Source organism: Vespula vulgaris, chromosome 2, assembly GCF_905475345.1.
Source record: "Vespula vulgaris chromosome 2, iyVesVulg1.1, whole genome shotgun sequence".
Taxonomy (NCBI): Eukaryota; Metazoa; Arthropoda; class Insecta; order Hymenoptera; family Vespidae; genus Vespula; species Vespula vulgaris.
The window spans coordinates 18,110,411-18,137,472 of record NC_066587.1 but is presented as its reverse complement, the minus strand read 5'-3'; the positions used below and the strand labels follow the sequence as shown (position 1 = coordinate 18,137,472).

The window sequence follows — 27,062 nt, the reverse complement described above, 5'->3', positions numbered from 1 at the left end:
AATATAAGCTCGTATATCGCACATATGTCCTTTCACTGTCTCTCTCTTTCTTTCTTTCTTTCTCTTTCTTTCTCTCTCTCTCTCTTTCTCTCTCTCTCTCTCTTTGTATGCGTTCGCATCAACCAATACGTAATACCCAAGAGACACGAGGATAGATAACGCGCAAATTTCCTATTACGGTTCATAACTCTGGTTCTCTCTCTATTATCGATCGATCGATCGATCGATTGGTTGGTTGGTCGGTCGATCGATCGAACAAACTATCGATCGTTTTCAAATTCTATTTCCAATTCTGGATAATATGTTCGCGATCGAATTGAAATTAATTTGCACGTCACGTTTGCGATACGTAATCGAGCTTACCCGTCAATGAGACAATGCCGATCAGAAATATATACCATACCTATTCCGATGGTTTTATCGACACGATTACCAATTTATCGTTAATATATTCGATCGATCATCAAGGTCAAATTTTTCTCTCTCTCTCTCTTTCTCTTTCTCTTTCTCTTTCTGGCTCTGTTTCTCTCTCTTTTCTTTTACTTTTTTAACTCTGTTCTTCCAACATCTTCCTCTTCCTCGTATTTTTAGTAGATATAATCAAATATAAATTTACATTCGATACAGGAGAGAGAGAGAGAGTAAGTGAGAGGTCGGGGATAAGAGACAAGGTAGATTTTAATCTCGTATCGAATTTGCATCACATGTCGTTTTTTTAAAAATTTACGTAACACCCCGATCTATAATCTCTCGTACACTATCGTACTATTTTAAATTCATGTTTTTTTCAATTTGACCGACATTGTGATTCTCGATGACTCTTCGAAAATCCACCTTTCGATCGTATCGGAAAGCCAAAGATTACCAAATGAAAGATCAAAGATTAAACGTTTTCTTATATTCAGAAAAAAAAATGAAGAAAAAGAAATTGACATCGAAAGCAGTCTCGAAAATGGTTCATTACTCGTTCCTTTCGCTACGTCATCATCGAAATATCACTTTTTATATTGCATTATATCTCAATGAGAGAGATTCATCGTTCGTTTTTTAATTCTTCCTTTGTTCCTTCCTTCCTTCCTTTTTCTTTCTTTCGTTTTTCTTTTCTCTATTTTATTTTTTGTTCGAATTTCTCAACGAACCTCGCTCGAGAACTTCGTACCAATCAAACTAATTACGATTATTGAAATCGTTATTTACTTAACGGAATGAACAAACGAGAGAAAGAGAGAGAGAGAGAGAGAGAGAGAGAGAGAGAGAGAGAGAGAGAGAGAGAGAGAGAGAGAGAGAGAGAGAGAGAGAGAGAGAGAATAAGAACGTAACTTATCATCATTTAGAAACTTATCTAAGTACAAAAACGAAGGATTATATAACGTCTTATGACGATAAACGGTTTATCGAAATCGACAAGAATTAATTTCTCTCGAAATCGATCTTTGTTGATTTGTTTGTCGAACTACTTACATGGATGCGCGTGTTTTAATATTTTTCTTTTTTTCTTTTTATTTATTAAAATTTACTTTATGCCAAACGTTACAAACAAAAAGAAGGGATCTTCCTTTTTATTTCTTTTTTTTTTTTTTTTTTAATCTCCCTCCGTTGTGTTTCATTTCACTTTTCTCGTAATGAAGCGTGATTAATTATAATTACCTCCCTTACTAGTTGTGCATTATAATGCCTGAGGCTCGATGTACGCATGCGTATTACGTGACGTTCATGTCGGGTAACCGACGTCTCTCTCTCTCTCTCTCTCTCTCTCTCTCTATCTCTTTCTCTTTCTCTCTCTCTCTCTCTCTCTCTCTCTCTATCTCTATCTATCTATCTCGGTATATACCAACCCTTGTACTACAGTTAATCGAGCTAATTGTAGTTAATTAACAACCTTTAATAACCACAAGGAGGAGGACACGGTTGCATTGCATGGTTAACAAAAGCCCTTGCTTTACTTCTCGCAAGTACTCGAAATCTATGACGACGGTGAGATTAAGAGATAGAACTCTATGTATAAACGATGGAATAGTGGTACGAGTCAACGATTAAGTCACGTATCCTTTTCGTTTACAAAGAAAGAGAGAATTTATTTTTTTATCGGTTGACATTTTTTTTCCTTTCTTTCTGTCTTTTTTATTTATTTATCTGTTTTATTTTATTTTATTTTTTTTTCGAAGAAAGCTTCGTAGGAGTACAAGTCGATGATCGAGTCATGGATCTCTTTTTGTGCATTAAAAAAAAAAAAAGAAAGAAAAATGGAAATAGATACGCGTTATGAATTTATTTTCTACTTCTTCTTCTTCTTCTTCTTCTTTTCAGAAACTTCTCTATCGATTTATTTATTTTCTTTTTTTTTTTTAAATCATAATTTGCGTTTAGCTTTTGTCGTTGGAAAAAGATTTCTTCTTTATTAAAACGTTTCTTTTTTTTTTCATCCCCATCTTCCTCCCCTCCTTTCCCCCCCTCTCTCGCTGCTTCTCATCTTCTCGTTTCCATCGTTCTTTCCTATAAACGTAGCTTTATCAAGCTAATCGGCCATTTCCAGTTGGCGACTCCGCGAAAGGAGGCAGGTCAATTTCTGCGTTCTATTCTTGTATAAACGATGATAGGCCGACGCGTATTCGCCTCCATAGCCCATCCTTGGAACGAGTAGCGATCGATAAAAGAGAACTTTTCGCAATATATTCGCACCTCGTAAATCTATATACATTACCAGTACTACGTACTTGCATACATAAATATATACATAAATAAATACATACATATTTTTATAACGTGTGAATATATATAAATATATAGGTGTGTGTGTGTGTGTGTGTGTGTGTGTGTGTGTGTGTGTGTGTGTGTGAATATTTTGTATGTGTATATATATATGTGTATGAATATATATATATATATATTTATTTATTTATCTTATATATCTGTAAGTATACATAACTTGTATAGTTTTATATAAGTGAAATCATCATCCCCCATGTGTCCTTATTTTCTTGAAATAACAGACTTCAATTCTGTCGAATCTCTGGTTCGATGGTAGAATTTTACTCGGTCGACTTTGTTTTTCTTTCATGGAAACGACTCATCTTCTTCAACAACTTCGCATTGACGTTTACGTACCGGTGATCATGCGCTTCATATATTTTACAAATACGTGAATTTAAATCAAGATAAAATTTAATACGAATAGAAGAAAATTTCTATCGTTCAAATTGTTTTATTATTGTTATTATTGTTATTAATATTATTTCGAGTACGTATGTCGAATTGTGTTGTAAATGAGATGTTCGTAATTCATTTTTCTTTTTTTGAAATTTAATTAACAGAGAAATTGTATCATCCTCCATCGAAACGTGAATTTAATCTTTCATTCGAGGATAAAATGGAAGATAAAATAGAAAGAAAATCTATGTTTTTTATTATATTCAATCTCCTATTTAAAAAAAGGAAAAGAAAAAGAAAGAAAACAAAGAAAGAGGAAAACTTATTACCGTTGTTAATTCCCATAGTAATTAGTTAAAAAAAATTATTTCATTTTCCGCGGTCGCGAATTTAACTCTTGTTCCAAGATGAAATGATTGAAAGAAAAAGAAAAAAATATCTACCGTCTGAATTGTCCTTTTATTATTTCGACTATTTCAAAGTTCTTTTTTCTTCTTTTCTATTAAGAAGATATTCGTAATTTTTTTTTTTTTTTTTCTTTATTAGAAAATAATTAACAGAAAATTATTTCACCGATCTTTCACGGATGTGAAGATAATTCGTGCCCCGAAGATAAAATGTACGTTTCTTCTGAACGATGTTTTTTTTTTTTTAATTATTTTCAATCTTTTAAAATAAATATTTAAAAAATGAAAAAGACAAACCAAATATTAAGTGATCAAATATTAAGTTGTTAAATTTTTTTTTTAATTTTTTTTTTTAAATTAATAAACGAAAGCTTGCTTCTTTATGTTACATTTATTAATAATAATAATAATAATAATAATAATAATAATAATAATAATGAAATCGATACTATTTATCGAAAATAGATTTGTGTATTAATTAGGAGATATATATATTTTTCTTTATTTAAAGAAAGATAAAAATTAGAAAGTAGGCCGTCGGATAAATAGCTAGGATGCGGGTTCTATCGATGTTTCGCCGAAGTAAAATCTCATTCGCGTGTATCTTCGTCGTCGTTCACGAAGCGTGATCTACGAGGCTGCGGGTATAACTGATGATGCTGTATATTTCATTTTGGTCGTACGTCGCGTTGATAATAAATTCGCCTAACTACCTTCCGTCGGCGGTTTCACAGACCGCCTTGTAAACGAGAAACCTTCGTGGTAATGTGAAACTCGTTGCGCTTAACAACGTCCCTATGGATTACAAAAGTTTAGAATCTATATACGTACAAATATATGTATGTATGGAGAGAGAAAGAGAAAAAGAAAGAGAGAGAGTTTAATTATATATATATAATATTAATTATATATATATAAAAGATATATGTATGTATATTATAATTTTATATACATTATATTATATTTTTTTTGTAGAATATATTATACTATTATATATATTTTATATATACATATATATATGTAGAGATGTGTGTGTGTGTGTACATATATATATATATATATACTTATATATGAATTTATATTTATATATATATATGTATAAAAAAAAAGAGAGAGAGAGAGAGAGAGAGAGAAGAAAGGAAGAAAGAGTTATGAAACGTTTTAATAAATTTTCACACGCATAGTTTCCACTCAAATTAGTTCGGATACTTTGTAAACACGTTTGCCCGTTTGGAAAGTTGCTCGTTGCGAGTTAATGAAGCTTCGTGAAATATGAAAAATTTCAAGCGTAAAGCTACTCTCTCTCTCTCTCTCTCTCTTTTTCTCTCTCTTTCTTTCTATCTATCTTATTAATTGTTCGATATATAATGTCATTATTATTAATATATCTACGAATTTAGCGAGTGAAAGAAGATTTGCACTCGGTTTTTATCTTCAAAAAAAAAAAAAAAAAAAAAACGAGAGCCCGAATAAGGAGAGAGATTCGAGTCTATTTCACGTTTAATTAAAGGACCATATATATGAAACGTCCGCATTACGATCCACACTGAGAGATTACTTACTCGTACGTAATATACATACATATGCTTATGCGTATTGATTAAATTCGTTGAATTGAGTGTCTCGTATATATAAACCTCTTTAGATGATTTCGTATTCCATGAAAAATTATCCCTGTGTTTATGTTAAAGAGACTCTTACATTGATTAATGCAAAGGAAAGAAAGAAAAAAGAAAAAAATTAACGTTGGACTAATGATGTTAATGAAAAGATTAATTATCTACCAGAAGTTCTTGCAAAAAAAAAAAAAAAGATTTGACAAATATAGCGCGAGTCAAAAGCTCGTAGAGACGATTTAAAAAAGAAGAAAAACAGTCCATTACTCTTTTTTACTCCGACATTTTTTTTAAGCCAATTTCTTTTCTACCTTTTTCTCAATCGAATTTCTCCTATTTGTACGATTCGAACAAAAAAAAAAAAAAAAAAGAGGAATTATACAAAGTTCAGAAAATACAGGCAATTGATGTCTTCCTTGTTTTTTTATTTTTTTTTTATTTTCTAAATTTATCCAGAAACGTTTCGGTTCGAGATGCGTTTAAAGAACAAGTATTTGAAAGCAAAAAAAAAAAAGAAAGAGGCTCATCGAATTCGTGAGAAATCCTTCAAGCTTTTGATTTTTCCAAAATGAATGTTATTCCTAACCGTAATGCAAATTCTTCGCCTATAGTAAGTTGATCATAGGATTATGTAATATTCGAAAACCGAGAGAAACTCACGTCGTAATTCTCTCTCTCTCTCTCTCTCTCTCTCTCTGTCTGTCTGTCTGTCTGTCTGTCTGTCTGTCTGTCTCTCTCTTTCTCTCTCTCTCTCTCTCTCTCTCGTACATATCTCTCGTACTATGTACATATGTACATTCGCTAAATCTGGAATATCGCGACGTGGATGTCCATTAGGATTAAAACGATAACGCTTCGGTGATTAAGCGACGAATTTGAGAAATTACGTGGCCGATGCGTTAGCCAGCTTCTGCCGATTGTGAGCGCATCAGAATTTCTACAATATCAAATCCTCCACTCCGGTGTGACTAATTGGAAGTTGATTGCTTGATAATATCTAATCTCTGTTGATCTGTAAAAATTTTTTTCTTCCTATTTCTTGTATTTCTTCTTCTTCTTCTTCTTTTTCGATCTCTTTTTTTTCTTTTCGTTTCGTTATTTATCCATTTTTTTTTTTTATTGCAAGAGAGAATATCAGCAAATGGTTCGATAAGTAAATTCGATCGTTTTACACACAATTTCACATAATTGGAGTGTGTGTGTGTTATAACTTTCTCGTTCGTTTAAATTCTTGCAAATATTTCTTGATTCAATGCAATTCATTTAGAGAACTACATCGCTCGCTATTTATTTTGTATTAATTTCAAATATTAGTCAAATTTTTCAATAAATAAAATCCAATTATTTTCCTTTCCTTTTTTTTTCTTTTGTTTTTCTACACGGTTTCTCTTTTTCATTTCAATATTCGTTTCTCTCTCTCTCTCTCTCTCTTTCTCTCTTTAAATTCACAACTCTGTTAGTTATTATTCTCTTTTTATTTTGCTTTTTTTTTTCTTTCTTTCTTTTATCCTTTTACTTTTCGATCGACCTCTCACAATAGATATTTTTATCGTACTGTCAATTCTTTTTTGTCTATTTTCTAGAGAAAAACGAGTTAACGGAATGGGGTAGGTGTATGGTACTGTAGCAACGCGTTCGTTTGGAAATCGTGCCGGTGAACTTTGACAAAATGGATGCGTTCAATAAATTTTACAAAATATTCCGGAGTACTTCTCGTTTCTCATTCCGCCTGTCACTTCGTTTTAATGTAAAATCGATGCATACGTTTCGAGATAATCACATTGATTCCGAGCAATACGAACTTTCGCGTCAATTCAAAAAAGAAAATGTCGAATACGATTTATGATTAATTTTTTTTTCTTTCCTTTTTCTTTTTATTCTCCAAATTTTATAAGACGTTTCATTTTGATATAGTTGACACACACACACGCGTTATTTATATATATATATATATGTACATATACGTAATATGTGTATATATATATATATATTTATAGTGGACGAAATATACATATACATACAAATATACACAGAGTAATTATATCAGTTAATATATTCATATATGTATATATGTATATATGTATAGTGAACAAAATATACATACACAAAGTAACTATACCAGTTAATATATTCTCGTTAATAGACTCTATCTAGTACTCCGATCCTATGAACGCTATAGCGAATGCCGGCTAGTAGGTATTATTACTCTCATAGATAACAGGAATGGCTTCAAACTTGTTTGGTACTCAAAACGTAAACTTAATGCGATCTTGCTTTGACCAAATTGCAACGTTCCCATAGTTGCAAAGTTTAATATTTATTTTACATATTCTCCAATTTTCCATCCTCTTTATTAAATCCGTCGTATCAATCCTATTATCGTGCACGTCATTCTATAAGTAGTAGAGGTATGTGGTCCTTTCGTCGATAAGAGAAGAAGAAAAAAAAAGAAAAAGAGAGGAAAAAAAGGGAGAAAAGAAATTCATAAAAATTTATTACCAACCAAATAACGTGCAAGCTTAAGCTCTTGATGGTAGAAATGAGAAACGAGGTCGGGGATGAATGTAGAATCCTAAGGTAGAAAAGAAATTGGTAAGAGCACGTATCTTTTCTTTTCTCTTCTATTCTCTCTCTCTCTCTCTCTCTCTTTCTCTCTCTTTTTCTTTCCTTTGTATTTTTTTTCCCTTTCTTTTCTTCTTAAGCACATAGCGTGTTTATTATATTGTTGTTATTACTAACGAGAAAGTTGCGCGCACGATCTTGAGAATTTCAATTTTTCTTTTTTTCTTTCCTCATTCTCGTAGATGATGATTGCGTGATTTTTAGAAACTTTTAAAAACGATTCTTTGTTAACGTGCTTACTTTGCTTTTGCGATTCTTGCTACGTGAATTCGTTTTCATAAAGAAGAGAGAGAGAGAAAGAGAGAGAGAGAGAGAGAGAGAGAGAGAGAGAGAGAGAGAGAGAGAGAGAGAGAGAGAGAGAGAGAGAGAAAATCAAGCTTCGTTTATGGTTTTCTCATCCCTTTTCCCGAAGCCGTTCAATTTCGGTCGTCCGTGCGTGAAATAAAACCGATGTGCACGGTCCAACTCGATCCTATCGATGTCCTTCTACAATTTCGATTCGCGCTCCTTCTAGAATAGATATCAATGCTATATGATGATATCAACTGGAAAAACAAGAGAAAAAAATAATATACAGCGAAAAAGAAGTTACGAGTACGACTACGTGTTAGTTAAAAAAAAAAAAAAAGAGAAAGAAAAAGAAAAAAGAAAGAAGAAAGAAGCTAACAATAAAAATCGGACCGATCGTGATCTGTAACTACGAATATCATTATATATTATTATTATTATTTTCTTTTTTATTTTGTATTAATTTGTAGAGTCCCGTTGATTGTAACGAAAAGAGTAGTAATACTGTTTCAAATCGAAACATTTATCATTTGTTAGCAGTTTAAGAATTGAAGCTTTTAAATTTAATCGTTTTTATCAATGCACGATCTTTTTTTTTTAAATATATATATATATAAAAACACGAAACACATTTGTTTAAAAATGATCTAAAAATGTTTGAAATGATTTAAAATCCTTTTGTTTAAGTAATTTCGCATCGAGTTTCTTGATTTCAATGGTAATATTAAAGCGAGTATATGGAAGTAATCGTACGATTCATAATATTTTTCAGTTTGTTTCATTCGATTCGTTAGAATAGAATCGATAGTTTAAAAGCTTGGGACGAAGAAATACCTGTAAAAACTTTTAAACGTGACCGGGATACTATCAGAAACGATGCCGTGCCCTTTTTTTTGCTTCTTCACGATAAGAAGTCTCTTTTCTACTTAGTTCGCCGGCCACGTTAACTCAACTGTTCGTTTGATTCCAACTATTACTACACTGCTACTACTACCTACTACTATACTACTATTTCTACTATTTCTACTAAGCTATTACTATTACTTTCCTTTATCTTATTTCAAAAGGTCCTTTCTTTCTTACGTAGAGATAAAATCGATCTACTTCTATTATATCATCGCGATCTTTTCATTATTTTATTTTTCTTTTTATTTTTCTTTTTCTTTTTTTTTCTTCTCTTTTCTTTCTTTCTTTCTTTCTTTCTTTCATTTCTTTTCGCGTCCAAATAAATTCTCTTTAGAAATGAAATCTCTTTATCGCTTAGGTGATGAATCTCAAAGGCGATCACCGTCCGGGCGTTCGTCCCAAGGTACATCGAGGACAAGATTACTAAGGATGGCCTTTCACTGGGATAAACTCTCGCCCGCGGAATTTCAACAGCTCCAGGATTTGGCAGCTTGTGAGTACAAATTCTATGAATCAAAGGAAAGGAAATAAATAAAAAGAAAAGGGAGAGGGAATAGAGGAGAGAGAAAAAAAGAACAAAAGTCGGAAACACAAAACGAATTCGATCGTTGAACAAACGCGCCATGTGTCTCGATGTTTTTAGATCGCTCGTGTCCTCTGTCTCATAGTTAAAAAAGAAAAGAAAAGAAATAAATAAATAAATAAATAAATAAAAGACATTCTCTTTAAAAAGAATTTTTAAAAAGAATATTCTCGAGAAAAGCTTTAACGATGATAAAGCGTAGAAAAGAAAAGAAAAGGAGGGAGAGAAAGAGAAAGAATTTGATTAAAAAAAAAAAAGATTTAATTTTCATAAAAAATAATATCGAGATTCTATAAACGTCGTTATAAAATTTTATCGATACAAGATTAACAAAAAAAAAAAAACGACGGGCGATGAGGGATGAAGGGTAGGAATAGAGGGGAGGAAACATCCAACGAATTTTGTCACAATTTCAGTGCAATAGTTTACTAATACGTAACAAAATACGGAAACGTTGTCGAAATTGTCCCATCCGTTTGGTGATGGTTTCCGCACGCATGGATATGCACGCACTTTATGGACGCCATTGAAACGCGACATGAAAATTTTCGATAACCATTCGGAACACGAGGTATATAGATGATTCTCGTTGATATCAAGAGAAAACGAAACGAAACGAAACGAAACGAAACGAATCGAATCGAAATGCGTGTACGCATATCGTTCGAAATAGAGCTCTCTATTATAACGTAGAAAATGTTCCAAATGACGCCGACGACGTTGTACTGCCGCAATAATGGCGGCTAGCTTACACTACAAAGCCGAACGATATTACCGATACAAAAGCGTGTCGAGGTCTCAATTAAAAGTCACAACGTGTCACCTCGTTGGTTATCGGATTATGGTAATTCCAACGATATTGTCTGTGAAAGCCGGGAATTCGTTTGCTGTGTCGGCTGACGACAAAGCTTTGTTTTCAAATATATCTCTTGTACACAGAGATATACGTATACGTACACAAATATGTGCGTGTGAGATATATATTATATATATATATATTATTTTATTACGCAGTTACTATATAGTATTTTGTTTATTTGATATTATTACACTATAAATTTAATATATCTAGTTTTTTTTTTTACTATGCAGTTATTATATAGTATTCAATTTACTTTTCATTATTATACTATAAATTTAGTATATCTAGTATTTTATTTTGCAGTTATTATATATAATATATCTTTTATTTCATATTATTTCACTATACAATTATTACGTAGTATTTATTTTTAATCGTATTATTATATTTATTATTCGGTTATTCTCTCTTTCTCTTTATATAATATTTATGTTACTTTGTATTACTTCACTATTCAATTATTATATATATATATATATTGTGTTAACAAAATTAAAAAAAAAAATAATAAAAAAAAAAAAGAAAAAGGAAAGAAAGAAAAATAATTTAATCTCGTAATTAACGAATGCAAATCGATTTGATTAAGACTCGTATTTTTATGCCATAAAAAGAACTTTCTTTTTGTTTTTATTTTTCGTTTAAATTTATTGACTTTTTAAGACTTCTGAATCTTACACGATATCTTTTCTTGCTAGTTTCTGATTAATTTTAGAAAATAACGTACCGTGGTATACACCATAATACATTCGCTTCAAAAATTCTCGAGGCAATTTCGTTCGACAACGACAAAAGCCATGAATTGGAAATTACAAGTCACGATTTAGAATTCACGGTATTCAACGAGTATCGGTAAACTTCGACCATAGCGTTTCGATCGTGTTTATTCTTCCGCGGTGAGAGATGATTTGAAACGGCGCGAAAAAATTCACGTTTATTTATTTCTCTTTTTTGTGTTCTCCCTCTCCCTCTCTCTCTCTCTCTCTTTCTCTCTATGTCGTTTTTAATTATAGATTCATTCAATATTTTTTTTATAGATTTTCAGATGGTAAACATAGAGGATAAAGATTTGTTTGTTTCCTTTTCTTTTTTCTTTTTTATTTATCTTTTTTTATTTATTTTTTTTCTCTTTCTCGTCATAGAACGAAACCGAATTGACGCGAAAAAAACTATCCCTGTTTTATTTATTTTATCGGATTGCATACTCTTATTCATTTCGATCATATTGTACTATTATATACTATATTATATATATTTATATATAACGTACATATATGGGAGTACTTCATGAAAAATAATCATGAAAAAAAAAAAGTAGAAAAAAATGTCAGAACATGCAATCATTTTTCTTCCTATCTTTTTTTTTCTTTTTTCTTTTTTCTTTTTTCCCCTCACAATCTCTCCATCATCCCCATTGTATTTCATCTTCCTTTGATTTGCTCTCATGCTATGATAGATGACTTTTCTCGTATCTCCTAATAAAGATTCCGCTTCTGGTATATTATGAAACATAACGCCGAATTTCCGGCTTTAAGCAGACAACATTAATCGTTAAGGTTGTCTCTTCCGATGAGAGACGATCCATCGTCGTGGCCGTCAATCGATCCGAAAATAGTGCTATGCTTCAAAATATCTACAGTGTTAAGTGCATTATGACGTCGATCGGCAGTGTAGGCCAATGGTCTCCTATTATTAGCCAATTTATCGTGCTCGATGTTTTTCGATCAAACTCTTCTGATCCCAGATATACGTTTCATCGATTTAATATTTTTTCCTTTTTCATTTCGTATTTTATTCGTGTAGATTAATTAATAAAGAAAAAAAAAAAAAAGAGAGAGAAAGAAATAAGAAGTATTTCTTCATGTTTTAATTTACCGATGTGATACACTAAGACGTTTGCGTGTTTATGTATATGTATATGTTGACTGTATATATTTCATTTTTCTTTTTTATTTTTCTATTTCAGATTCAACGAGAAAGCTACAAGATGTTCTTACAGAATTTTGTGGCAGCAACACGACGGCAAGCGGTGTACCAAAGTATCATCCCGATGGGGTATGTTCGTTGATAAAATAAAAGTATTGATAATCAATTTTTTTATCCAAAAAGAAGAAAAAGAAAAGAAATCATTTTAAATATTTATTAATTTTATATTCGAGTAAGAGGATACGATTCGTTAAAAAAAATATATATATATAAGCTTACATTGATAAATTGTTGAAACGTAAATTGATTTTTTTTTTTTTATAAAATATATTAACTTAAAAAATTTACTGATTAGATAAATCAAAAAAGGGTATGACTCAGTAATACATATATATATATATATGCGTATGTCCTTATTAAAACACATATAAGTTAATTCTTAATACAATCGCATAAAGCAGATAATGATTTTCTTTTTTTATTTTTCTTTTCTCGTTTCCTCCGATAAGGACGAGGTTTATCGTTGTATTAACGATCATAAAGTCAGCGTGAAAATTGAACCTTACTCGTTACTGTCTTTGCTCGAAAGACGATGCATTATATCCAAATTTATACACCTTCGTTCTAAGCATATCCACGAGATAGTTTATCTTCTCGAACCAAGAAAAAATATTAGAAAAAGGAAAATAAATAAATAAAAAAAAAAACAAGAAGAAGAACATAAAAATAAGAATAAAAAAAAAGGGAAAAAAAAATCGAACGAAAATAATATATTTTTACCGTCGAATATTTTTCTGCTCGCAAACAAAAAATATTTTTCGTGTTCTGATCGAATAATTGAATAACAACGCGATATATTATACGATATATATATATATATGTACGCTTTATAACCATATGGTATATGTATATTATCAATGATACCATATGGAATTAAAGATTACCGACCGACGTTTATCAATTCGCGCTTTGCTACGTCGGCAGGGAGCAATTAGAAAGCAATTAAATTACAGCTTGTCCATTTCCGTTCGTTTAAATTGCGGCTTGAGTTAGAAGAGTGTGCTAGAGAAGGATATAGGGGGAGATGAGTGAGGGGTGGGGGTGGTAGGGGGAGGATTGATAGTGGGAGAGGTGAAACGAGCAAACGATTGGAAAAGTTCATTAGAGTGGAAACGACGTCGCAATGAAGCACGATCGATTCTATATAAAAGCTATTGTAAATAATATACATACATATGTAAAATATGTATGTACTTATCTATGTACTTATCTATGTATGTATGTATGTATGTATGTATATAATTATGTATGAACGTTATGAATGAGGATTGTAAAACGTCAGAAAAGAATTTTCAAGGAAAAATGAAAGCTGAGAACAGTTTGAAAGTAGAAATGTAAATATCATTTCTTCGTGGATGAAACTAGTTTCATATCTTGCTTTCTCTCTCTTTCTCTATCTGTCGATCGGTCTGTCCCTTTTCTTTATCTTTCCCTTTCAAATACTTGTTATATTCTGAAAAGTAAATATGATCTTTTTTCTTTTTCTTTTTCTTTTTCTTTTTTTTTTTTTTTGTAATAACGAACGCACGCTTTTTCTCGAATTATCATATATCGCCGGTCGCGACACACATAGGCGCGACCGGGTTCTAATTAATTCTTCTTTATCGTCACATAATTCGTTCTTTTCCGTTCGTTCGTTATATTGTACTTTTGATAAATTTTTCGTTTAATACGAGATCGTTTTTAACGATCCACCTTGTCGGAATATCATTAATATTTTTTTTTCTTCTATCGTTTTTTATTTTATTTATTTTTCTTTTCTTTTTTTTGTTTTTTTTTTTTTTTTTTTTTTTTTTGAGTGATTTTTACGTTAAGATTTCTATCGAGCGAGAACATTTTTCTTTCTAAATATCGAAGTGCGTGCGCGCGTGTGTGTGTGTGTGTGTGTTAGAGAATATTTGAATTTTTTTTACTCGCAATAATTCCACTTTATTCGTAGTATCGTAAAATGATTTATATATAGTACTAATATAGTACAATATCCAATACGTAGAAAACATACGTTTCACTTGGCACGCGTCTTACGGTTTAACCATTAAACGAATCCATTGAACTATTTCACGGATAATGACTTCTTCGTCGCTATAAATATATATCTATTGTACTGATTCCTCTTTTGGTATACTTATTCGAGTAAAAGAGTAGTCTTTAATTTTTTTTTCTTTTTCTTATTTTTCTCTCTCTCCTATATACTCTGAATAGCCATTCAAATATCCTTTATATTTTTATATCTGTGAATACATAAAAGAAATAAGCAGACAAAGAGAAAGAAAGAAAGAGAGAGAGAGAGAGAGAGAGAGAGAGACAGAAAAATTATACTTATATATATATATGTATATAATATTTCTTATATTTTTTAATAAAATACATTAGAAATAAAGTAAAAAATCATAGCTTAAATTTACAGATATATCTATATATCTATATATATTCGCGTATTTAAAGAGAATATTACATACATGAATATCTTGTAATAAAATAAATTAGAAATAAAACCTATAGAATCGTAGCTTGAACATTTGCATTTACATTTACACGAAATTTATCTTTGCTGTTCTTACGGATTCGGAATATGTTATATAAAACTTGTTGTCTACGTATTTAAGAAAAAGAGAAAGAAAGATATATTCCATATATAGAGAAACATATCGTATGCTGTGTTCTCAAAGCAAAAGGCGATCGATCGTATCCTTTTGCTTCTCCTTCCTTCCTTCCTTCCTTCCTTCCTTTCTCCCTCCCACTTTCTCTCTCTCTCTCTCTCTCTCTCTCTCTCTCTTTCTTTCTCTTTCACTCCCACATAACTAGCAAGACAGTTGGGTCAGACCGTTAACAGATTGCATTGTTCCCAGTTACGATGTCTGGAGATCCTGGTAATGCTCCAGCGTCCACAGCAGCTGGGTTTATCCTTAGATCAGGAATATAATATCCTTACTACTATCCCTACTAGCAAACTTCAGAGACACAAGATAACCGAAGAATTTATATATATATATATTTATTTATTTATTTATTTATTTATTTATTTATATATTTTCCTCTTTCTTTTTCTTCTTAATAAAAATTTTCGAAAGAAAAAAAATACGCGTCTCTTTCGATATTTTATATCTTCATTCGAGTCACGTTTTTATTCATTTTAATCACAGAAAGATTTCAAATATTTTTCTCTTTCTTTTTCTTTCCTTTTCTTTTTCTTTTTTTTTCTTTTCTTTCTTTTACGATTCTCTGATTTAATATTATTAAGAGGCACGAATTCGTTCTATCAATGAGAAGAAGTTTATAGGAAAACGATCGATATTATATTATATTTTCGTGACGACGAGTCGGCTGATTCGAAAGTGTCGACCTTGTATGTATATTTATATATATATTTTTTTCTTTTTAATCTTTTTATATACTTATATAATTAAACGCAACGTAGCGTTCTACTTTACACAGATATTTTTTTTTTACTCTACATATTCTCTCTCTCTCTCTCTCTCTCTTTGTCCGTCTATTTTGATGAAAAACGATAGTAAACGTAGGCGTAAATCGATATTCCGATCGATCTCATAGAGAGTGAGTGAGTGAGTGAGTGAGTGGGCCCGTATACGCGTAGGTACGTTTCTTCGTGGTCTCCTGAGAGGTATAAAGATTTACTTGCAAAGCTTCTACGTAGCTTTTCTCGATGGATTTCGTTGAATAAGCGAGGATAAGAGATAGAGAGACCGATGCACCCCCGACGAGAGAGCAAATAAACGTTTCTCTTTCTCTCTTTCTTTCTTTCTTTCATAGAACTTACTGTCGTAGAGTATCGCGAGAAGTATATCCAAGAGAAAATATATCTACTTTACTCTAGATGTAACTGATTCGTACCGAACGCAATTCTGCCATCTGGGAATACTGACTGACTTTACCGAACAAATAGTCACGTGAACGCGATAAATCGCTTTCACGAATAGGTATACCACTCTCTAACTCCATCTTATTTCGATTTCACCCTTCACGTTTCGCAAAACGTATTTTCCCGGAAAATATTATTTCTCTATTTTAACTTTTTTATTTCGATAACAACCTATTTATATATATCGTATGATAATAATAATAATAATAATAATAATAATAAGGTTTATTCGATACATTCATCGTTGGATTCTAACGACGTTAAAACTATAAGCGATTCTTACTTTCAAATATCGACTCGAATACGACCTCGATTTCTTCTCGACGGGAGATTTTAAACTTCCTGATATAACAGATCCGATTCGATTTTATAAAAAGAGAGAAAGAAATAAATAGATGGTTGGATGGCTAGATACATAGATAGATAGATAGATAGATAGATAGATAGAGAGTCAACGAACGCGTTAAAGTTAATAAATAAAATATCTATACTCTATATTCATTGAATCGATTTTGAAAAGATCGGTCAGTGTCGATTGAAATTCGATAATCGCTGTAAAACGTTAATCGGATAGAATTATATTAGACGATCATTGTTTTATAAATAATCAATCGATGATTTATAAATCCCTTTTCTCTCTTAAGAAAAAATCACTCTAAGTAAAGACGTTTCCTTGAAACTACGAAAAAAAAAAAGAAAAGAAAAGAGAAAAACAAACAATCAGCTCTATTCACAAACTTTCATTGCATAATTATCAGACGTCGAATTCATGAATAATCAGAACGAATTTTTATATTAATTTTCCATGCAGAATGGTATTTTATTCGGAATAGAGAAATAAAATAAAATAAAATAAAATAAAATAAAATAAAATAAAATAAAATAAAATAAAATAACGTTGCTCTTTTACTTCCCCCATAAATTTTCTTTTCTCGCTCGGTTTCCTCCCACTACTTTTCCCCGCTCTATATTTTTTTTTGCTCAGGTTGCTCTTTCTCTCTATCCATCTTTATCTTCATTCTTTTACGTTCAGTTTCCTCTCTTTCTCTCTCTCTCTCTCTCTCTCTCTCTCTCTCTCTCTCTCCTTTCTCAATGTGCCAATTAAGTGTCACCAACCACGTCCCAAGATAATTACATTAGCGTTGCGAAGAGGCGGATCATATCGTTAATTAAAGTACGTGATTCGTCGAAGCTATGGCGTTTTCGATTAATGAGTCTTGGTTCTTAGATAGTAAATGATTCGTTCTAACGTCCCCATCTTATTTGTCAATAAACATTCGTTTGTAAAAAAATTTGAAATTTGAAGAAAGAAAATGAATTGACAATTTAGGACGTTGTTGAACGGGACTTAATTATACTTTGGTACAATAATATCGATTTAATTAATATTCAAATCGATGAGAGTGAATACGATGAGAGAAAAAGCATTCTTCTTCTTCTTCTTCTTCTTTTTTCTTTTTTTTTTTGTTCTATTGACAATCGAAAGCTCTCTTCTTTTATCAAGAGCGACTTCAAAGGAATTGGAACGTCGATTAGAATATTCCATTCGAAACGGATCTTCCATTTATTGTTTTTTTTTTTTGCCCATCTTCTATTCGTTTAATCGATGAGAAATATCTATCAGAAATATCGATTCTACTCGATCATGATACGACGTAAAAATTTCGCGAATATATTTTATGTACCTATAGCTTTTATATACCTATTACAGATGCAGTATGCGTGTGTGTGTGTGTGTATACATATGTATATATGTAGTAGACTTTCTTTTTATTTTATCTTTTACAAGAACTTTACGTTTTACAGAGTTATCTTTCGCACGAGTTTTACGAGTTCTACATAGCGTTACATACACATAGATCGAGTTTCCCAGCTTCAGGCTTTATTTCCACAAAGAAACTGCTAGTCCTTTTTACCTATTTCTCTCGTTCTTTCGGACGGATAAAAGTGCGAAGTAAACAAGAAAAACTTGAGAAAATCGTGAGTTCTGCAAAGAGGAAAAGATGAAGAGAAAGAGAGAGATAGGAAAAGGAGAAGAAAAAGGAAAAAGAAAAAAAAAAGAAGTGAAGTAATGAGAAAGAAAAATTATGTTGCAGAGAAGTACGAGTGAAATGATCAAAAATTAAGAGCAATGGAAAAGTTCGATTTTTTTTGATTATTTTCGTTTGGTGATAAACATTTTTTTTAGGAAGAAAAAGAAAAGAGAAAAAAAAGATAAATAATAAAATTTCCTTCATTATCATAAATCCGACTTCATCGTATGTTTTATTATTAACGAATTAAAAAAAGTGAAAAAAAAATCGAGAGAGAAAGAGAGAAAGAGAAAGAGGAAAATATGTAAGAGCAAAATGATTTTGCGTTTGATTGCGTAGGTATCTAAGAACAGAAGAGGGTCAATGGATAAACAGGTGGAACGAACGTGATAAAGAAAAAAAGAGTGAGCTTAGTTTTGTATATCAAACTTCTCTACGAAGTAGACAAGTTTTATACACACACACACACACGCATATAAATACTTTGAAAGTATTCGTAAAAACATATAAGACTCTTTCCATCCATAGGACGGTTGACATCGTTCAAGGACAACGAACTAGATAAACATTCTATTTCTCTCTCATTTGCTATATTTAGCTTTCTCAAGTAGATTAGTATTGTTTTCTCCTAACGATCGGTGTATATTTCTCGAAGAAATAGAATTTTTATTAGAAGGCACAATCGTTTCTTGTTTCACACAGCTATATTACATTCACTCATTCTTTCTCTTTCTCTCTTTTGTAAATTAAATGCGATTGGTATTTTTATCCCTCTCTCTCATTTTCGTTTCATCCATTATTCCATACCTTTCTTCAATACTTTATTCTACACTTTCTTTCTTATATAAAGTCACTTACATATCACAAAGATTGTTATTGCCAAGATATATTTTTTTACGAGATTTATTTTCAGAAACCTCACGAAAGATCATCCATGTCCACCATTATTTTTTCTTCTTCTTCTTCTTCTTTTGTTGCTGCTACTGTTACTTCTACTGCTACTGCTACTGCTACTACTGCTGCTTTTTACCTTGATCCCATCAGCCCATGTAGTAGACCTATCTCGTAATTTTTCGAACGAGGTCTCTTTATCTTTTTTCGCCCCATTGGAAATTTTCTTTCTACCGAACTTCTTTTCTACGTTCTTTCCTTCCAAAGGAATCGCTCGCTCGAATTCTTTCGACAAAAGCGAGAATCTCAAATTCGCTACGTCGTACGATAGGTATCATCTACTACTCTCGACTGCGTCGAAAGTTACGAAGAGATGGCAAGATTTTTATTAAGGAATTCTTTTTTTTATATGTCTCTCTTTTTTTTTCCCCTCTTTTTCTCTTTATTTTTCCTTTCTTTTCTTTTCTTTTAATTTCTTGATCTATCCTTTCTTTTTTATTATTACTATTCTGAAATACGTGCGTGTGTGTATATATATATATATATTTAAAGTATATTAATGTCAGAAGAAAGGAATCTTGATTGTAAACCATGAGGAAATGGTTAACTATACTCCTACTTTCTAATTAGCCTTCCAAACAGAGTGTAACAAAGGGAATAACGAAAATGCGGGGATGCGAAGGATGAAGGACGAAGGACGAAGGACGAAGGACGAGTAAAGTACGGAAGGAGGAAGGGTGAAAAAACGGGTCTTTGCGGAGCCGCAAGGGTGCGGTTGCTTAGTTACGTGACGTCATCTCTGACGCACTCGAATGGAAGCGTGTGTGCTGGGGCTTGGGTGTGACGAAGAAGGGAGTGAAGAGAGGGTGGGAGGATGCGGAGCGAGGTCACCGCGTCATCGTGTGTGGAAAACGCCCTCTTGAGAGGACCTACGAATGGTAGGGAAGGGATCCGAAAAAAGATAGATGATAGAGAGGGAAAGGGAGAGAGAGAGAGAATTTGTTAAATATTCCAAGTAAATTATTAATATATATAAATTTTGTTAATAAAGTGAAACATTATTTTATCATTGTTATTTTTTATAAGATAATTTTTTATTATGATATTTGTCATAGATAAATTGTTTATATCAAAGAGATCGTTTATATATTTTTATATATATATATATATATTATTTTCTATTTATTATTATTTTTTTTTCTTTTTTTTTTTTTTAATTGTAATGTAGGTACGTATTTAGATAGCGTTTTATTAAGAGAAAGAAAGAAGAAAGGATAAATAAATTGATATTGATAAAAATATTATATTTTGTCTCTCGAAGAAAATTATATTAATATCGAACAGATTATTTATTACGTGTGTGTGTGTGTGTGTGTGTGTGTATCGTACAGTCGGTACTTTATTAAGGGAGAAAAAGAAAATCTTTTTTTCTTTGTAATAAATAATTTCTATAAAAGAGAATATTTATTTCCACGATAATATATTTTTCTTTTGATTTCATATTTAATTGGTATTTCGAGGAAAGATAAGAAAAAAAAAAAGGAAAACGAACGTCTTTTAAAGATAATTAAAGTAGATGCTCGTTATTTTGATCTTGTTTCTGCTGTTATCACGATTGAACGGCGTTAAAAGTTTTAGAAGGACGGACGTCTCGAAGCCGTTGCTTTGATCTACTACACTGGGTGTTCGAAGTGCATACTTATCACGTATATGCATAATAATAAGGGTTAACAGGTAGACTATGCATTATAATGTGATTATCCGAGTATGTACATTTACACGTACATACATATATACATATACAAAATATAGTCAATATATTATAACTTCCTTAGTTATACATTTATATTTATATATCCTATGGTTAATGATAATCTCTATATATTATCAAAATTTTTTCTCTCTCTTTCTCTCTCTCTCTCTCTCTCTCTCCATCTTACGAAGTTTCTTTCAATGAAAAAAAATTTCGAATCGAATTATACAAATTCGTTGTTACAAATCTTTTAAGAAGGAAATATATACTTTCCTTTCTTATTTTTAGCTTACTATTATATTTAGCTTACTATGATATTACTTAAGTTACTTCGCGTCCTCGACGCAAAGCTTTTATCCATTCTCTACACACAAACACATACACAGAAACACACATACAAAAGCGTATCGAAATGTTCCTCATCGCATTTCTCAGCTTATGTAAAAAGCGTGTTGAAAGCGCGTGAAAAGTCGTCACTTCTTTCACATATATACCATCTAAGTACATATCTACGCTATATACGTACATAAACACATACATAAGTACTCACGTAGGTACGTACATCGATCTTTTTCAAAAACGTTTCTTTCTCTCTCGCGTTTTCTGTGTTTCATCCATCATCATTGCGAACAAAGCTTTAACGGGTTGTCGTTTTTGGAATTCTACCTCGGAACATTTAAAAAAAAAGAAAGAGGAGAAAAAAAGAGAAAAAAAGAAAAAATGAAAAAAAGAAAGAAAAAAAGAGAATGACAAAGTAGAAGCATTCATGTGAATGAAAAACGAGTGAACGAAAATGAGCGAGTATCCGCTTCATTGAAGTTCCACGAGAAATTTAAGTGAATTCGATTGTGCACGGATATAAAAATATTAAAAAAAAAAAAACCTTGTAAGATCTCTCTTAACACACACACACACACACATACACACAGAGAGATAGAATAATAATTCATAGACACATGGAAGATGATCGCAATTATCTCTTTTTCTTTTCTAACAAATTTACGCGATCACCGTTTTGACGAGATCGAATGTATGAATTAATTTCGTCAACAATCCGATCGAAACTTTTTATTAACTCGTAGGGACGTGATTAATTGATAAAAAAAATTATGAGCGTAATATAAATATACAGAAGGTAAAAGATCGAAGGATATGGATCGCGAATCATCGAGAATTTCTAATATCTTACATCGTACGATAAAATAAAGCGTCTTATATTTTATACCTCTCTGGATCTTTCACTTGGCACGAATAGCAACGAATTCGTCGGAAAATTTACTGGCCTCTTTTTGGAGAACGCTGACATTGCACTTTACTGGTCGCAACTGTGACGAACACGAGAAAATCGTTTTTGTTTGTTTTTCTTTTTTTTTATTTTATTTTATTTTATTTTATTTTATTTTATTTTATTTTTCCTTTCGTGAATAGCACAAACCCGTAAAATTCGTATCTGATACAATTTCAATCGTTTTTATTTTTAATTTTTTTCATTTTTTATTTTACTTTGTTTTCGCCTGATCAAAGAAGAATTTTAGTTGAAAGGTGAAAAGGATGGTGGGGGAGAAATAAAAGTTTTTGTTTTGTTTTCTTGTTCGTTCTCTTTTTTATTATAATTATTTTTATTTTTATTTGAACAAAAAAGAATACACGAAACCCCCCCCCAGTAAGTTCAATTCCAACTTTTTTCACTTTACCTTTTTTCCGTTCGTTTAATTTTATTTTCCCTTGGCAAAGTAGAGTTTTGGTAAAAGGTGACGACCATGGGAAAAGCAACGAGCAATGTCTTCTTGCTTTATGTTCCGGTGTTAATCTTAATTTAGTCGTAACTTCGCTCGAAGCTTAGATACTGGAAGGCCAATCTCGTAAACCGCTTTACGTCGCTACTGAATCCATTAAGGTTGACCAATAAAAAGATTGCGCTGTATAACTGCGATAAATGGGGGATAAACCTAATAAATATATGTATATATATATATATAAATGTGTGAGTATATACATGTATATATACAAGTAAAAAAGGCTAATAAATATATATATACATACATACATACATATATATGTATACGTATATATAAATGTGCGAGTATATACATGTATATAAATACGCATACATTCAATGTAATACATCCTTTCAAAATCTAAATCATCAACTCGTAAACGATTATTATTTATTATCTCGCATATCTCTCATCTACAATTCGAAAGATTTCCTATGACATCGTTTTTAGATTTCATCGTAAAAACGGCAAGATAAGGAAGGGTTGCTTGGAGATGTATTATATAAGTATTAAATAAGGATACATACTTTGAAATTCTACCGGCGAATATTTTATCACGTTAGTTAAGAAATTAAAAGTGCCGACTAACGAGCTCTCCTCATAACTGAAATATACTACGAATGGTCAAAGGATTAAATGTCATTTACTTTTCAATTGAGATTGAAAGAAAGAGATATATATATATATATAGAGACGGATCTTAAAAATTTAAGCTTTCTGGAGCTCCCCTCAATGAGACCCACTTTTTCTTTCTTTCCTTTTATTTCTATATTTTTTTTTCTCTTTTCGTTTTTCAACTAACCAACCACCAAGTAATTCGAGACACATTTGGAAAAACCACCAGAAGGAGCTCTTCTCTTCTTTTTGAGTACTACGAAAAAAAAGAGGAAAAGAAAGAAAAAGAAAAAGAAAAGAAAAGAAAAGAAAATCATGGTAACGAGCAATCTTACGAATATTTACATTTCTCGTGGTCCTACTCTTTCTTCATGACTCCATGAAACTCTTAACTCGAAGAAATAATTTCGTTCGGTCTATACATTCGTAACTTTGATAAGAAGTTAGAAAGAAAAAAAGGAAAAAGAAAGAAAGAAAAGAAAAGAAAAGAAGAGAAAAGAAAGTATGAATGAATGAAAGAAAGAAAGAAAGAAAGAAAGAAAAAAAAGAAAGGAGGATGAACGAAAAGGAAGGAAAGACCGAAATTAAAGCAACTAGTTCGAGTCCGTTAATCCAAGCTGACCTAATCTCTTTTCTCATGATTGCCAACGGCTTTTTCATAAGAAAAAAAAAATGAGAGAGAGAGAGAGAGAGAGAGAGAGAGAGAGAGAGAGAAAGATTGAAATCGATTGGTCGATCTGAAAAGAAAATCGCCTACGGTCTCCTTTCAAACACTTTTCGATTTTTCTTTTTTTCTTTCTTCTCCCCCCCTCCCTTTTTTTTATTTATATGAGCCCTGGATTTGTGCTGATAGAAGGATCGAACGAAGGATCTTAAGGATCGTAATAACGTCTATCCTCTTTTCCATTAAAGGACGCTTCTAAGATTTCTCATTTTTTATTCTTCTTAAGTTAAAGTAATGAAAAAGGATCGAATATCTCTTGGAATTTTATTTTTTCGATACTAATTACAATTCTCTCTCTCTCTCTCTCTCTCTCTCTCTTTCTCTCTTTCTATTTCTTTTTTGTGTATATACATTTATCTTATCTCTTTTTTCTTCATAGACTGATTTTCTCTTATCTCTTATCTTTCGACGATGAACGTTTTTGATAATTAAAATCTTTTTATTTTTATTCAAATCATCCCTTCTTTACTTTTTCTTTTTTTCTTTCTTTTGTTATCTCTCTCTCTCTCTCTCTCGCTCCCTCCCTCCCTCCCTCCTTTTTTTGATCTCTTTCTCTCTCTTTCCATCTCTATCTCTTTCTCTCTTTTTCTTTCGACGAAATTCTACTCTAACATCACTTTTGGTACGAGATTCCGTAGGAAACATCGATGACGACGAGGTACAATGACGTCACGGTTTCCATGGGAACGCCAGAGAACACCCGGTGTGCTAAAGTTAGAGAGAGAAGGAGAAAGAGTGACGTCACACCATTCGTAGTTCGACACGAATACAATCTCTCGAGGATCTGTATGTATGCGTGTATGCGCGAGCACGCGTACGTGTATACGTGTACGCGCGCGCGCTTGTGTGTGTGTGCGTGTGTGTGCGCGCTTATATATGTGTTACGGCCGAGGTCGGTGCACTCGCAAACGCGATTGCAGCTGCCTTGCATCTGTGCAATGACGTCACGTGAACACCGAATCTCTCTCTCTCTCTCTCTCTCTCTCTCTCTCTCTCTCTCTCTCTCACACACACACACACACACTTTGTATAAATTTTATCTTCATTTTAGTAGCCTAACTTTACCCGATTCGTCTTTGATCCTAATAATTCTCTTCGACGTTTGAATTTTACGATTTTTAATAGAAATTTTTAATTACAATATAGAATAGAATTATTCTTTATTACATTACGAATTAATGATCAGATATTATCGATAATTATTAAATTATGAATCCTTCCTTCCTTTCTTTCTTTCTTTCTTTCTCACAGAGTTCAAGATAATTATCAAATTGTAATGATTAAGATTCTTTTTTTTTGTGAAAAAAGGAAGAAAGGGAAGAAAAGAATACTTTTTTTCCTTTTGTTAGAATATTTTCGATAACTCGATATTTTGACTTTTTTTTTTTCTTCGTCTTTCTGTTCTTTTTTCTTTCTAACGCCTTGTATGGTATATTGTATATAAAACTTGTGTATAGTAGAATATATCCCGAAAGCGAAGATATATATATAGGTGGACATATGTTTACCGACGTAAGTCGACGAACAACGTGTTTACGCAAGGGTAATGCTACTCCTGTCTTGTTTATTACCGTGGTAAGAGGGTTACGTGAGATAATATTTTCTATAGTTCCGTAAAACGAATTTAATTATCGCAGTGCTACAACGTGAGTTCAAGCTTGTGAATCTAAACTATATATACCTATACATACATGTGTGTGTGTGTGTAATATATGTGTATAAGTATGCACTTATATTCGATAGGATAGATAGATGTGATGAAAAATGATATATGATTACATATGTAAGAAGTGCATGTGACAAGCTTAGAGAGAATTTAAAAAAGAAAAAAAAAAGATAAAATGAAATAAAAGCCCGAGAGAGAATAATTGTTAAATATAAATATGACGAAGTATCGTGCGTATTTTTCTTTTTTTTTTTTGTTTTCCTCTTTTTGCTTTTTATTTCTTTTTGTTCTGTGTTTTCAAAAAACACGTGTTCCACGAGAGAATACAACGATATATTTCATTCAGGAAAACGAGATTTTTCGTAATCCTCTCGTATCGTTCGTTCTTGATGATGATGATAGTGGTAGTAACAGTAGTAGTGATAATAATAGTAGTAATACTAATAATAGTAGTGGAACGTAGGATCCTATTTCGTAGAATCCAATCTAGGAAACAAATAAAATTATTTACAATTTATCTAACCTCAATTTTCAACGTTATTAAGAAATAACAATACGTACATACCTATCCACATACGTACGTACGAACGTACAAGATAAATTTTAAAATAAAAAAGAAAAAAAAAGAAAGGAAAGGGAAAGAAAAACGAAGAAAAGTATAAAATTCTTTTTGAAATTTCAAGATCACGCGACATCATTCATCCAATTTTATCGGTGGCGAATATTTATTACAAATTTGATTTATGGTCGATCGTAGAACGAGATCGTAGATATCTCTCTCCCTGGAGAGAGGTACAGGCCAACAGAGAGAGTGAGAGAGAGAGAGAGAGAGAGAGAGAGAGAGAGAGAGAGAGAGAGGAGAGAGAGAGAGAGAAATAGCATATCGATTCAAGTTCAACATCGCGATTCGCTTATCTACGTCTATCCCAAATATTTGTCAATGTCTCCACTTCTATTCGAGCTTGCCTACGAAACTTGTAAATAGTTATTCTCGGGTTTATATACGAAGCGTGCTTGTCCAACGAATTTCACTGTTCGATTGTGTCGCGTATATATATATATATATAATACATACATACATATATACATACATACATATTCATATCCATAGGTAGATTTTCAAGCGTCCAACGAATCGTACATACGTCGGATCATACGTTTGAATCATATAAGAGTAACTGAGATGGAAGCTGGAAGAAATCGAGAATAGTAGATAGATGTTAAATGAGGAGAGAAGTAAAAGGAGTGAGATTACGAGAGGGTGAGAGATGAAAAGGACGGAAAATATGGGGGTGGTGGAGGGTGCTG

General features: G+C 31.7%; 1 protein-coding gene across 1 annotated transcript in view; it reads left to right on the top strand.

Moving 5' to 3' along the window:
* LOC127072937 (diacylglycerol kinase 1) overlaps positions 1-27,062 on the top strand; it is an 86,265-nt gene that overhangs the window by 28,920 nt on the left and 30,283 nt on the right. The window contains exons 2-3 of the mRNA XM_051013824.1: positions 9,345-9,479; positions 12,395-12,483. Coding sequence (XP_050869781.1) covers positions 9,416-9,479; positions 12,395-12,483 — 153 coding nt within the window. The 5' untranslated portion in view covers positions 9,345-9,415. The remainder of the gene's footprint in view (positions 1-9,344; positions 9,480-12,394; positions 12,484-27,062) is intronic.